This window comes from Acipenser ruthenus, chromosome 2 (assembly GCF_902713425.1).
Source record: "Acipenser ruthenus chromosome 2, fAciRut3.2 maternal haplotype, whole genome shotgun sequence".
Taxonomy (NCBI): domain Eukaryota; kingdom Metazoa; phylum Chordata; class Actinopteri; order Acipenseriformes; family Acipenseridae; genus Acipenser; species Acipenser ruthenus.
Window position 1 is genome coordinate 57,401,321 of NC_081190.1, and position 13,876 is coordinate 57,415,196.

The 13,876-nt window shown below is 34.8% G+C and overlaps 2 protein-coding genes across 9 annotated transcripts in view; both read left to right on the plus strand.

Annotated features, from left to right (window-relative positions):
• The window catches only part of exoc1 (exocyst complex component 1), a 36,277-nt gene extending 33,696 nt beyond the window's left edge, over positions 1–2,581 (plus strand). For all 7 annotated transcript variants that reach the window (XM_034014956.3, XM_034014959.3, XM_034014960.3 and 4 more), the window contains 2 exons: positions 234–428; positions 854–2,581. In XM_034014956.3, coding sequence (XP_033870847.1) covers positions 234–428; positions 854–1,006 — 348 coding nt within the window. In that variant the 3' untranslated portion in view covers positions 1,007–2,581. The remainder of the gene's footprint in view (positions 1–233; positions 429–853) is intronic.
• A 2,381-nt stretch (positions 2,582–4,962) lies between these two features.
• The window catches only part of cep135 (centrosomal protein 135), a 36,828-nt gene continuing 27,914 nt past the window's right edge, over positions 4,963–13,876 (plus strand). The window contains exons 1-6 of one of the 2 annotated variants that reach the window (XM_034014411.3): positions 4,963–5,307; positions 5,748–5,893; positions 6,429–6,619; positions 6,916–7,083; positions 7,791–7,932; positions 8,394–8,478. In XM_034014411.3, the coding sequence (XP_033870302.3) occupies positions 5,781–5,893; positions 6,429–6,619; positions 6,916–7,083; positions 7,791–7,932; positions 8,394–8,478 (699 nt within the window). In that variant the 5' untranslated portion in view covers positions 4,963–5,307; positions 5,748–5,780. The remainder of the gene's footprint in view (positions 5,308–5,747; positions 5,894–6,428; positions 6,620–6,915; positions 7,084–7,790; positions 7,933–8,393; positions 8,479–13,876) is intronic. The other variant, XM_034906356.2, reaches the window with a different exon arrangement.

Below are 13,876 nucleotides of genomic sequence, written 5' to 3' on the forward strand. Positions count from 1 at the left end.
GCGGATTTGTACTGCAGCAGATGCCAACAACCTTTAGAATTGTGCACCCTTGTTGCATACAAACTGTACTTGCTTGCTTGGTTGCTTGATGTCATATCTTAATGAGAAAATTCATCCTTTGCTGCTGGCGTTAGGATTTTAAATGTTCTTTTGGTTTGAAAACGACAGACTTCACTAGTTTAGAAACCTTTAGTTTACTAATATATTAACTAGCCTTGTATGCACAATTTCAGCATTTCTTTGAGGGTGTCGAGGCCCGTGTGGCACAGGGAGTGAGAGAAGAAGAAGTGAGCTACCAACTGGCCTTTAACAAACAGGAGCTGCGCAAAGTTATCAAGGAATATCCAGGAAAAGAGGTGAAGAAGGGGTTGGACAACCTCTACAAAAAAGTGGACAAGCACCTCTGTGAGGAAGAGAACCTGCTGCAGGTACAGTAATGCTGAGAAATAAAGTAGTTTTATTTTCTAGGCAAAAACAGTTTATATTTTAATGTGTTGATCTTAATTACCATACTTGCAATTTGTTTTATTTATCTATTAGATTTTTTTTTATACATTTTGAGACTATCTTGTGTTAAATGTTAGAAAACAGCAGATTCATTGTGATTACATTTTCTAAGGACATTCTTTTAGTATAGAGAAGGAGGATGAATTAGTTAGACTGCCCTGTCTTCCTAATTTAAAAATAATTGTCTATGTCTCAGATTTAAATTAACAGGACTGGAGGTCGGATTAATGCATTCTCCTTTGAACAGGGGTGCATCTCTTATTTAAGTTCACGAAGAGCAAACAGATGTGGGATAAAAAATATATATATATTTTAATCGCTTCATATTCTTCCCCTTTCCTGTCAGGTTGTGTGGCATTCTATGCAGGATGAGTTCATTCGGCAGTACAAGCACTTTGTTGGGTTAATCGGTCGCTGTTATCCTGGGTCTGGGATAACAATGGATTTCACTATTCAAGACATTCTTGAATATTTCTCCAGCATCGCCCAGTCTCATTAATTTGGAATAAGGAACACAAGATGTGTGCAAGACACTGCTTGTTTGTGTGTGCTCTGGGATGTGTGGAGGAGATATATAAACACTCCTTTCTCATAATAACTCCTGTGTTAAATGAAATATGTAAGAAAAAGGGGTGTTATTTAATTTTATATTTTTACCATTTGTAACCAAGTGCGGTTTAGCACATTTTTATTTGCAGTGGAATGTACGTCTCGGACATTATGGAAGGGAAATTTGTACAATGATGTAATGTTTGTTGTGGCAAATGCACAATAGATGTTTGTAGTGAATGCAAAGTGGCTATATTGCCGCCAATGCCGATTAACAGGACATTACTGATAAACCCCCAGATAAGCATTCGTCATTTGAACAATAATTTTATTTCTTGTGAAAGGTTATGATTGGCATAAGAAGCATTAATGTCCTGCTGTTAACACTATAAATATTAATATTAATATGAGAATGTTATGTAACAGTACTAATTATGTTTGCCTGTTTTACCCAGTGAATTTCAGTTTATTTTATCTAAAAGCATTAAGTGGGACAATCAGACATGAAATAAATGCCAAGGGTTTGCAAATAAAATAATAAACATACCTTAAATATATATTTCACAAACAGTATGTTTCTCATATAATGGCTTTTACTGATTTCAGATTTACTAAAATAAAATATAGTGATTTGTATTTTATTTTCTCTGTGTTTAACCATTTTGATACATTTGTGCAGAATTCTAACTGATCACAAAATAGTATACACTATAGGGATTTTATTTTGCCCTTCAGTTAATCATCTTTGCAATACCTTTGAACACATTATGAATATCCAGTAGGCCCTGGCCAAAGTAGTTTCAAAACATGTCTAGTTACATTATCCACTGTCTGAAACCAGCTAGCTGCAACTAACTACAGTTGAGTTTTGCAAATAAGCTGTATCTTTATTTTATCGTACACTATTATCAGTGTAATATACAAATGTGCTCTTGTGATCATGCCAAATAATTAATACAATTAGTTGCAGCATTTTGGCTATTTATTTCATGTTGGTACAAAATATTGTACATACATAAAATAATAAAATACAAATGTTTTGGAGATTAATGGTAGTTCAATTATACCGTATTTAAAGTGAATCGCCTATTGCCTCCAATTGCACTCCACATACAAAATCTGAACAAGTTATCAGGATGTTGATCAAATATAGTACCTTAATAGGGTTAAATGAAACCACATACCTGTAAGTCAACAAGTTATTGAAAAATGGAAGTTATGTAATGGTTTATGCCTAATTGAATATGCATTTTCCTGATTTAATATTCTCTGTTTTGGGATTGATAATTGTAGTTTGTTAATGTTAAAGCTTTTAAAAAAATACTGTTTGAAAAAAATGTATGTCAGCTCTTGACGTTATCTGCTTAGCTTTCATTACAGTTTGGACTATTATACTATTAATGAGTTTTCTTATATGAAAGGCTGCCTTCTTTATTTCATAATATACTGCAAAACACTTCCTTAAATATAAGATTGTGAAGCCTTAATATTAAAACATTTGAAATAAATGTAATGCTGTCCTACAGTGTGCTTTAGCAATCCATACTTAATCCTACTTTCCTGTATTATTGGTACAGTACCGTCGTTTGGTGTTGCAATATCTCTATATTAAGTGGGACAATGGTGGGGAAAATACATTAGTCAAAGAGCACTGAAAGGTAGAGAGTTGCCACATGATGTGCTTAACATTGTCAAGGCTTCTCATGTGGCCCTAAGGGGACCCTGCTTTACATCATCCAGAGATTTAATTTCCCTCAATCACCACATCCATTCCTGGCAGGGCTGGTATTCATGATCCATTGGTACATTGACACACAACATTCAGAGCATGTGTACCAGAAAGATGTTCTTTCATCAAGCAGAACAAAGGTAAAATGCATAAATGAGTACTATATTTATGTATTTTTTTGGCGGATTGATTTGAACGATAACATTCCTTGAGGTCCTTTACCACAGGTTAAAGTAAATCTAGGAAGTGAAATAGACATATCAGAAGCACATTTGGTCAGGTTCATTAAGCTAATTACTCCAAATTGTCAATGGCACAACTTGTTCAAGATTAAACATCCAATAAAGTTACCAAACCAGAAAAAAAGATATTTCATTTTGAGGATTGTTGATGAACAATGTGATATTGTGTAATACTGTAACAAGTGTATTTTACAAACCTTTGGTAAAGGAACCTGTATTTGCACTAGCAGACCACAGCATGTCCAACAATCCACACAGTGAACTTTGATAACACAAATATTACATAGTGGTCCTGATACAATACCTCGCTAGTAATGTTAGCTATGGTAACTATATTTTAGTGTAAAACTGAATATGTTACACTGAAATATATTTAAAATAAATAAAACTATTGTGTATATTGTATTTTATGTATTCTGATCGGCCCAAATCAATATATATATATATACTATGCGTTTTTGACCCAGATGGCCTTCCATAGAATTCATAAAATAGTACCGTAATCTGAGGATATTTTTGGAAGTCGTTGAACATTGAAGAGAAATTAAAAAAAAGGTATTTTTTTTATTTTTTGCAATAAAACATTAGGTTTTGCTTTTTAAATATAAACAAACTATACAGCTTTCTAATGAACAGTTTAGTTTTATTCAATTCTTGGTTTTACCTACATTTTTTGTATGATTTGTGCGAGAAGTGAAAATTACTATACAAACGTCGTAATCAAACTTTCATCTCTACATTGTCAGAATCTGCACAGATCACTGATTTGGGGACATATTGTTTCTAATCTGTAGCCCTTTCCATGGCCAAGAAAATGACCTGTCCAGTGTTATCTCCAAATTGTGCGACTTCTTTGGGGTAACTCTGGACAGAAATAGTTCTGCATATGTAGCAAAGATAATAAAATTATTATTATCCTTGATATGTACTACGTTACTATACCGCATACTACTTTACCGCATATCATGTGATTTTCATCTCGTCACTGATCATGTGAGGGTGTTAACATTAAATCTCGCGACAAGAATTTCAGACTAGGAAATCCTCATAGTTGAAAGCCATTAGATTGCATAGACGATAGAAATAGTTGAAAAGTATAAAAGAAAACTTGATGCTCGAAGCTACTATGATTACACGGAACTCGCCAGAGGCGTTGTCCAGTTTGAAGGACTTAATGTTCAAAGACTCCACAAAGCCCTGGAATATTTGACAAATTTTAAATTAAAAAAGGGTATTTAAATCACGTGTTACAAAAAATGTTTAACTCTATAGCCCTAAAATATACCTGTAAATATATAACAAACTTAGTCGTTCTAAAAAATGAATAATAAAAAAGTACTACAGAAAATGTGTCAAAACTGTCCAAAATAGCCCCCGATTACGGTACGTGTTTTAAAAAAAACATGCAGATTAGCGTACATGTGTTAATTTTGATCTTGCTCTTTGTTCAGTAATTTGTTCACAAAACCCGCCTGGCTTTGCTAGAAAACAGAGCACCGTACCTGTGTTGTGTTTATATATATATATATATATATATATATATATATATATATATATATATATATATATATATATATATATATATATGCGTAAACAAATTTGCTGAAATGGTAATCAGCCTGCACCCACTGAATACTTGCTATTGCTGTTGTGGTTACTGTATTGCCGCTGATGTGACAGCAAAAACTATTCTCGATTTTTGTTTTTAAGTTTATTGCTATTACAGTACAATACTAGCGAAGAAGCAGACTTGGTATACTATCTGTAATTCTAGTATACAGTGAAATTTGAAACAGATTTTTTCCCCCTTCAAACAACGAAAAATACATTTTGTCAATGTATTCAAAAGAGATTCTGTCCTGCATGGATAAGGTAGTTCTTCCGCTTGTTTCATGAAAACGTTATTTCCTGTGCAACAGCTCTGCTTGTTGTTTCCATGGAGAAGATAGACGAAAGGGGTCACTTTTATCTCGGTCCGTCTTCTGTTACGCGCCATTTTCAAATTGCTTTACCGCCGGGATAGTGTCTTAGGGCCGCCTAGGGAAAAGGAAACACCGGGGAGGAGGGGAGAGGCTAACTGGCATTTACAAACTGAAATCCACTTCACGAAACACCTGACATGTTATATTAAGAGACCTTTAGGCTGAATTCATGATTTTAAAACATGCAAACTTAAATGGTTGCAATTTGTCGACTTGAGGGCCCGTACGATTGAATATTATGGCTGGAAATCACGGCGGTTTGTAACAACAAACGCAAAACAAAAAGTATATCTGCTTTGTAAGTATTCTACATATAATACAATCTTCGCTTTTACCTTTTATATAGGCATGCGAGTAGAAAGAAAATGGGAACACTAATGTAACCATCCTATTTTAATGTAATTGATATCTAGATTATTATACAGTATGTATACTTCATAAAGGTGTTTGGATTGTAATATTATGTTTCCCTTTTTGCAAATGTGAGTTGATGTTTTTATCTCCGTGCTATTCACTTTCAGTACTTGTACGGTAGATTCTTCTTGTTATTTATTTATTTTTTTCTCTAACTTAGTCATACTCGAGTCTTGTTAGTTAGTTTTTAAACCGTGATATTTCTCTACAGTTGTCTCCCTACTGCAGCCTTTTTTTAAATGGCCAACCGGCATTTTCTTTGGTTAGGAACTAGGTTAAAATGATTCAAGGGAAAAATTGAAGTTCATGATGCATTTGTTTCAGCAGTCTTTTTGCTTCCAAGAAAGTAACGCAATAATGAGCACTGCTGCAGAAAGAAAATTTATAAATTTAAGGAAACGACTGGATCAACTGGGCTACAGGCAGCCTTTGGGAATTGAGTCCTTGCCACTGGTGGAAAAACTTTTTAGGTACAGTATGTTACAACAGCTGGGGGTACTGTTCACACACAAATAACATGCACAGATGGGGTTGTGCTACCTCTCACTTTGTCAATGAACACTTCTTTATTTACAACCATCTCAGGTTAATCACACTTAGTATTATAGCACTAATTTAGTGATAATCAGCAGGTAGGTTTTGACTTATTAAACATTTTAAGTTAAACATATGTAGGTTATACAGGATTAGTTGTCAAGAATCATTCATGCTCACCATTTCTTCTAGGAGTCACACTTTTGATTTGGATATTAGTTTGGTATGACCACTTCACCTTGGAATATTTAATTGATCCTGTACCTTGGGAAACATCTTCACTGGTCAATGAAAGATTTTGGTATGCAAATGTGTTGACTGCCTGAAGGAACAAAGTGCATCAGTGACTGTTCTCACTGCTGCTTTTTGTATGGTATTAGAGAGGGGTGTTCTTTATCTTGGCTTTTTAAAAGTCTTTTCAAATGTGGTAGTTCTAGTAATATTGAGCAACAATCTTTGCTTATGTTACAGTGACTTGGTGCACACAACAGAAAGCTTGCGCAATGCCAAACTTTCAGTTGGAAAAACAGAAAAGGAGAGCAAAAATCTGGATGCCGTGCTTGAACCCTATAGAACTGAAAATGCTCGTCTTGTGAGGGAGAACAATGAGCTCCACCTGGGGCTGCTGAAAATTAAGGAGGAGAAGGATAAGCAGAGTAAAGGTCAGAATTGGGGTTAACGGCTCCATTAAGAACATAAACAGAAATGTTTTAATAATAATAATAATAATACTTGTACTAATTGTGATTGCATATCTTATGGCAAATGTTATGTAATTGGATAGCTAGAAAATTATGTAACTGAACATACTACAGATTCAAATTTTGTTTAACTTTAGCTTTCTGCCTTGAAAGCATAACTGATTGTTAATTGCATTGTAGTTTTTAAATACATTTATGGTTGAATTTCAAAACTAAGCATTACTGTAACCCAAACACCTGGTTTGTCTGTTTTTCAGATTTAAAATCCACCATAAGAAAGCTGGAGCATGAGACGGCGGATTTGAAATTCTTGAATAACCAGTACGTCCATAAAGTCCGATCCCTAGAGAAGGACAGTAAGGCCAAGACAGATAAAATCCAGCAGCTGCAGGAAAAGAACCTGCAAGCAGTGGTGCAGACGCCAGGTAAGAGCAACATGACCGACATCATAGAAGAATTAGACCAGTACTGTATTTGAAGACATACCCTGTCACTTGGCTTGCATTCAGACATTCATTTTCTCCTTTAAATTTATTTATTTTCATGTAGGCAGTTGTCAGATGTTCAGAGATTAGTAATGTCTTGTCAAACATGTAGGTGGACAATATATTTTAATTATTCTTTTGGATTAAAACATGTTAGTTTTTGTACACCTCACCTACTAAAATGCGTATGTGAATACAAAACAAAAACAAAAAAATTGTCAAATTGAACTTCAGATTTATGTGTAGGGTTACTGTATTTGTTTTATGCTGTTTATCAATGCCATCTCAACGTGTTTGACTTATCAATAGTATCTTGCACAAGGTTAGTGTATTACCAATAGTACCCCGGTCAATACACTTCAACACTGAATGACGGAATTCTCTGTATTACTATATTTTTGTATTACTTTGGCTTAATCATTTTATTCCAGTGCAATTCATGTATTTTTTTTTTGTTTTGTTTATCCTGTTACATGAGGGGCTCAGGTAATCTAATCAGCATGCCAAATATATAGTTATTTAAAAAAAAAAAAGAAAGAAATGTCATTTTCAGACCGCATTCTAGTTGTTTTAAAAAGCTTTTAATTTTCTTTATTACATGCCCCACTATCTAACTGTTTTTGGGTTTTTTTTGTGGTTTTGTGTAGGTGGTAAGAAAAGAACCATTCCCTTTAGGCGCCAGCGCATGCAGATTGATCAGACAATTCCTCCCTCATTTGTCTCTTCCATGCCAGTACCCCAGCCTGATGATCCATATGTGGCAGATCTCCTTCAGGTTGCTGACAACAGGTACTGAAACACACTGGGATTGCTACACCATTTTCTCCTTAAAAACTTAACACTAATTTTCTGTTTTGGTAAAATAGTCATATGGGGAATGTCAGTTTTCTTCTTCATTGTCTGCTTTGTTAAAAGTTTGACTCCTAGCTCATTAAAAGTTTACAATTGTGGCTGCAATTACCATCAAAAGCTATGCATCTTTAATCTTCTCATATTTTACTTTAAAACATCGAAACACAATAATATCACACCCAGAAAGCTCAAGGCTGGTTTTGAGATCCGAGTTTAATTGATAATTGACAATAGAAAATGGTGATTTGTAATTTTAAATATACTATGTGTAGGGGGATGTACAGTAAGCTGGTGTAAAAATGTACTAATACAAATTAATTCTCTTTAATGGAAGAATGTCTTTCTGTAGATTACAATAAATCTGTTTTTTCTTGTTGTGTAACGATAACCGTTTTCAGAATTCAAGAACTTCAGCAAGAAGTAACAAAACTAAAGAATGAACTGGAGAGATCTGAGGGAGGAATAAGACATCTAAACAAACAGGTGAGAGAGAATAATCAAGTTATCTAGGTTTGTTCATTTACAGTAAAACCTGTCTAATCTAGTCACTATACTAACGGGCATTCTTTATAATTCTTTTTGGGTCCCATCCAAATCCCTATGAAATTAGTGGTGCGATACCCTCTACAATCCAGAATCTATTATGGAATCTGGCGCGATTTAAAAGTCTTGTCTGACAAAAAATATTGTAAAATCTGACTACTAAGTTTATAATCAAGTATGTTGCTTAAATGCACACATACGCACATGTTCTGTGAGTATGGTACAGTAAAATTCTTGTTTACTTAATGGAGAAAGTAAAATAAAAATGTGTACAATCCTTGAATTACAGGGTATACCTGGACAGTACTTCTACAATATACAGTAATAGTTTCAAACAGTGTAGTTTGCCATTTATATATGTTTTATTTTTTAAGTTACCTTATTAGATTTTACACTACCTCTGTAAACCAGCACATTGTATAATCCAGCACAATGGGTGGGGGGGCAGACACCAAATACTGTAAAGCCATAAGTATTTGCAAGCCTTTTATTATGCTTTTTTCACGTTTGGGTTTTATGGGTGTGATTTGCCAAATATTTTGGTCTGATCCCTGTTTTCTTGGACACTGGAGGTGCCTGCCTGTGTGCTGTGACCTTTCAACTTATTTATTTTTTTGTAATGTGTTTTTCTTTTTTTTTTTTGGCAGTGCTGTTAGCTACTCAGAAACAACCATTCACAATTTAAATGCCTTGTTCTTATTATTGAACAAATATATACTGTTTCATTTTGAACACAGTAATAAAAACAATGATTTGCCATACTGAGGTTTATATATTGATGTTCACGTATATATTCACATATACATATAGCAGATTTTATCTGAATTGAAGTCACTTGTGCAACTTTGCATAATTTACTCGTGCAACTTTGCATAATTGTATAATTAATGGTAAATGTACCTCTTTGACAATAAGAAAACACCCATCAGATCGGAATTGATTGCACATGTACCAAAATCTGTGTCACTTTCTGACATCACATGGGTCAAGTTTTGGTACGCGTACCACATTCTGATGATGTACCACTTTCTAACACTACACCGGCTCTAGTCAACGGCTTCCATCAAAGTGAAAAACAACGTCCACAAACTTGAACTTGAAGCTTATCTATAAGCAGGTACATTCAAACAGTATTCCAGTTACAATTCCAAAAGAAACAGACAATAGTGACAGACAAGTTGAAAAAGGCATGTAAATAGAAAAATCTAGCTAGAAAAATAAATGTCATTTTTTTTTGTGTGTGTATTTATTATTTATTTATTATTTGTGCATTTTTCCTGAGGGATATCGGACAACGTCCATTAGGTAAACTGTTCCCCCCCACTACTACCACTAGTTTAATGAAAATTGATTTGAGTTTGTTTCAAGGTCTCGAACTCGAGACTCAAAGTCAAGGACTTGTGACTGACTTGGACTCGAATGATAGTGATTCGCGCCCTAATGACTCGGACTTGAGGTTTGAGGACTCGACTACAAGTCTGGTGAGAAGAGTCGGGGACATAAATATGATAGGGTAGGGTGTAAGAATAGCTGAATTTCATGCGATAATGCTTATTATAGAGTGTTATTGAGAATTATATTACGTAATTATATTAAGTAATATTTCAAATTGCTTTTTACAAATTAAAAAAGAAAGTCATGACAATGGAGATATTGTAGTCTATTTGGTTACCAATCAGTTTTCAAAAAGGTATAAACCACAAATACCTGAACTGACACAGGAAGGGAAGGGATATACTCGCCACTTCCAAAATTGACATTATGAAAGGTATCCAGGGCTTACTGGTAGCTGTCGATTTAAAAAAAAAAAAAAAAAAAAAAAAAAAAAAAAAGGTATACTGCTGGAACTCTATTTTGTTCAGTACAGAAAAGGCAATACGGAACGGCACTGGCTACAGCAATTTAGGATGTCTAACGAAGTCAGCACAAAAACACAAGCGGTCCCAAAGTCACTTGCAAGCCACTGTTACACTTTTGGACAAGCCTGGATCGATTAGCAGAAGCGTAGGGATACAATAAATCACAATGAGCAAGTAAGAAAAACCTGTGAGGTTCTTAAATGCTTGATTGATTCTGTTGTTTACCTTGGTTAGCAAGAACTGCCATTCAGAGGGCACGATGAAGGCAGCAATTCCTCAAACAGAGGTAATTATGTGAAATTACTTTTTTCTGATTTCTGAGTACGACAGCATGTTAAGCAATCACTTGTCAATAGCCTCAGTATTCTCGGGTAACTTTAACAAGATTCCGAACAGCTTAATCTCTTTGGTGCCTCAGGTTCTGCTAGAAGGAAGTCAAGTACGTAGCTATAATTAGATTAAACAACCGATCGTGGGAACACAGCTCAGCTGTCTTGTGTTTTTAGGTACTAGTATGTGACTGACAGTGGCCCGAAAGAATGGTTGTTCTGTGAAAATGTGTTGCATTTACTAAAATAATAAAAATGCTTTTAAAAAGTCAAAATTCCCATTGGGCTTTTTTTTAAAAAAAAATTTAAGATTCTAATGAGCTGACTTTTTTGTAGGTTTTTTTTGTATCTGTGAATACATTGTCAGTGCCAAACAAAACATTTTAGCCTGTGTCTTCAGTGGGCTCTTGCGAGAAATGGGTTGGACACTCCTGCTCTAAAGTACTATTGGATTTCTAAATGCTGAGCCTGGCATAGGTTTTAATATTGTTGGACGCAATGCCAGAAGGCTTAAAGTTTACATCTAAAAACTTTTCATTGTTCAGTAACATTAAGGAAGAGCATGTCAGTAGTGTGACCAAGTCTAAAAAACAGACTATCGTCTGGTTAAAGACCATGGCAGATATGTAAATGTTTTGTGTACGTAGGTGAAAATGCTACATGTTTGTAGTACTTGGCCCTATGATTTGTATGTCTTAGGCGTGTTAATAGATGTAAGTTCAAAAACTTTAAGAATTGTCTGTTTAAATCATATCATATGCATGGCCTTAAGCTGAGTGGACACTAGTCTACATGTTGCTAGAAAAATGTAGGAAGGGATACTTTTTTTGTAGAAAGTGACTTGCAAGCTACAAGTTTCAGGCAACTTTGTTGCAAGCAACTGTATCAAAGGACTGTTGATTTTGTAGATGCAACATTATGTCATAGAATAAATCAGCCAATTATTATTATTATTATTTATTTCTTAGCAGATGCCCTTATCCAGGGCGACTTACAATTGTTACAAGATATCACATTATTTTTACATACAATTACATTATTTTACATACAATTACCCATTTATACAGTTGGGTTTTTACTGGAGCAATCTAGGTAAAGTACCTTGCTCAAGGGTACAGCAGCAGTGTCCCCCACCTGGGATTGAACCCACGACCCTCCGGTCAAGTCCAGAGCCCTAACCACTACTCCACACTGCTGCCAATGAAAGTGATATAAAAAGTCATGTGACTAGCTTCTTCGCTGGCGAAAAAAACTTAGAAAAAATGGCGGAGAAAATTAATGCGGAGCTGGTGTGGGATATTGTGAGGGAGATTCTCCTTATTGTGTTTTTTTTTGTTAAATATATATAGGTTATGTAAAGTAAATAAGTGTTAATTGGTCCATTCCTGGTAGTTAATGATCAATTTGTCAGTTAATGTCACGCGATGTAGTGGAGCGACAACCGTTTTCAACATAATGTTGTGTTGGCATTATAGTGTAATATTAGAAACAAAAAAAAAAAAAAAGCTGGTTGGGTACCGATGCTGAGGCATTAGAGCGTTCATGTTAAATTGCAGCGGTGCATTGCGTTTAAGTTTTCCCAAGTTGTGTTTTCAGTGGTCATTTTGTAGCAACATGTAGACTAGTGTCCTCTTGGCTTTAGTGTTTATATAGTAGTCACTAATGTGTAAGGTTGTCTTTTTTTAATATGCTTTTATTTATTCATAGTCTATTCCATCTACACATTGCTGTTGTACACATGTAGTTTTATACTCATTTCATATTGCAGGTATTTATTTTAACTTCTATTGGTGTGCTTCATGTTGTTGGTTATCTGAGCAGTTACTAACTAACTAACTCCTATTCTTCAAGAATATGAATCTGCTTTGCTAAACACTGTTGCACAACTGTTGTCAGTGACTTCTGTGCAGGAATCCAAACATAGTCATTTAATTTTTCATATTTATTGCTAACTCGGACATAACTAATGTGGGCTATATCTTGCTCCAGCTTTTAAATTGAAAGAATTGTGTAATTTACGTTGTATTTAAACAATCTTGAGGTATAAATGAAAACTGCTTGAAGCTGTGAAACCACTTCACTGCACATTTTTTTCTTTTTAAACCCAACGTATGTCTTAGACGTCTGTTGGTTTCCCTCTGTGTTCACCTGTCATTACCATGTGTCAGGACAAAAATGCAGTTCACTTTAGCAATAGCTCAGTGGTAAAGATTTTTAAATTGGGGAGTCACGGTATTGCAGTACTCACTTGTGGCTCTGAGTTAACTGTATTTCGGATATTTCTGTTAAGGTTTTTACATCAGAAAAATGGGCTTATGTTTTGGGAGATCAACTACAAAATCGTCCACAGTATCAAGCAGCAAAGACTTGAATACAGAGTCAGAAATAAGCCTGTATGACTCTGTTTTTTGGAACAAATCTGTACTGAGTGAGGAGTCGTCACAAACACCAATTTCAAAAAATGAAACTTTGTTGCAACAGAAGGAAGAATGCTCACCTTTAAGACATCATAACAGCCAGATCATTTTCGTTGAGGAGTTTGAAGAATCTAATTTTGAAAGGCAGCAGAAGTGCCTGGAACGTTGTTCCCTTTATGGAAGTTTGGAAGTTGTTGACCTGGAGTAAAGTCTTGGTTATGCTGCTCTTGTTCCTTGGAAACTCACTTACAGTAATGTGTGACTCTTAAGAGGCTGATGTATATAATCTCTTCAGAGCAATTCTTGAATGGATGAAGACCTGGTTAAGCATTCCCAGTACGGACCTTAATGAACAATGTTAACACTTGCACTGCTGTACCTTTCGAGCTGATTAAAAACACATTTTAATCCTGTATCGTTGCCATTGATTGTATCTTGGTTCGTTTAACGTTGGTCTAGTATAAAGAAACATGAGAGAGATACAGTAAATGGAGAGAAATAAATTGATTCAGGGAATATGGTGGATAACTTCATATTAATTGAAATTGCATTAAATATGTTCATGTTAAAAATTAACAGAAATGCAATTTGCACACACCTAAAATGAAATGCATTTCATCCTGCTACTGCAGTTGTACAGTAATTGGGGGTTTTAATCTTGGCATTTTCTTTTTTAATCGATTTAATCAACCCATCTGGACGATTAATTAATCGATTAATCACGCCCGTTTGC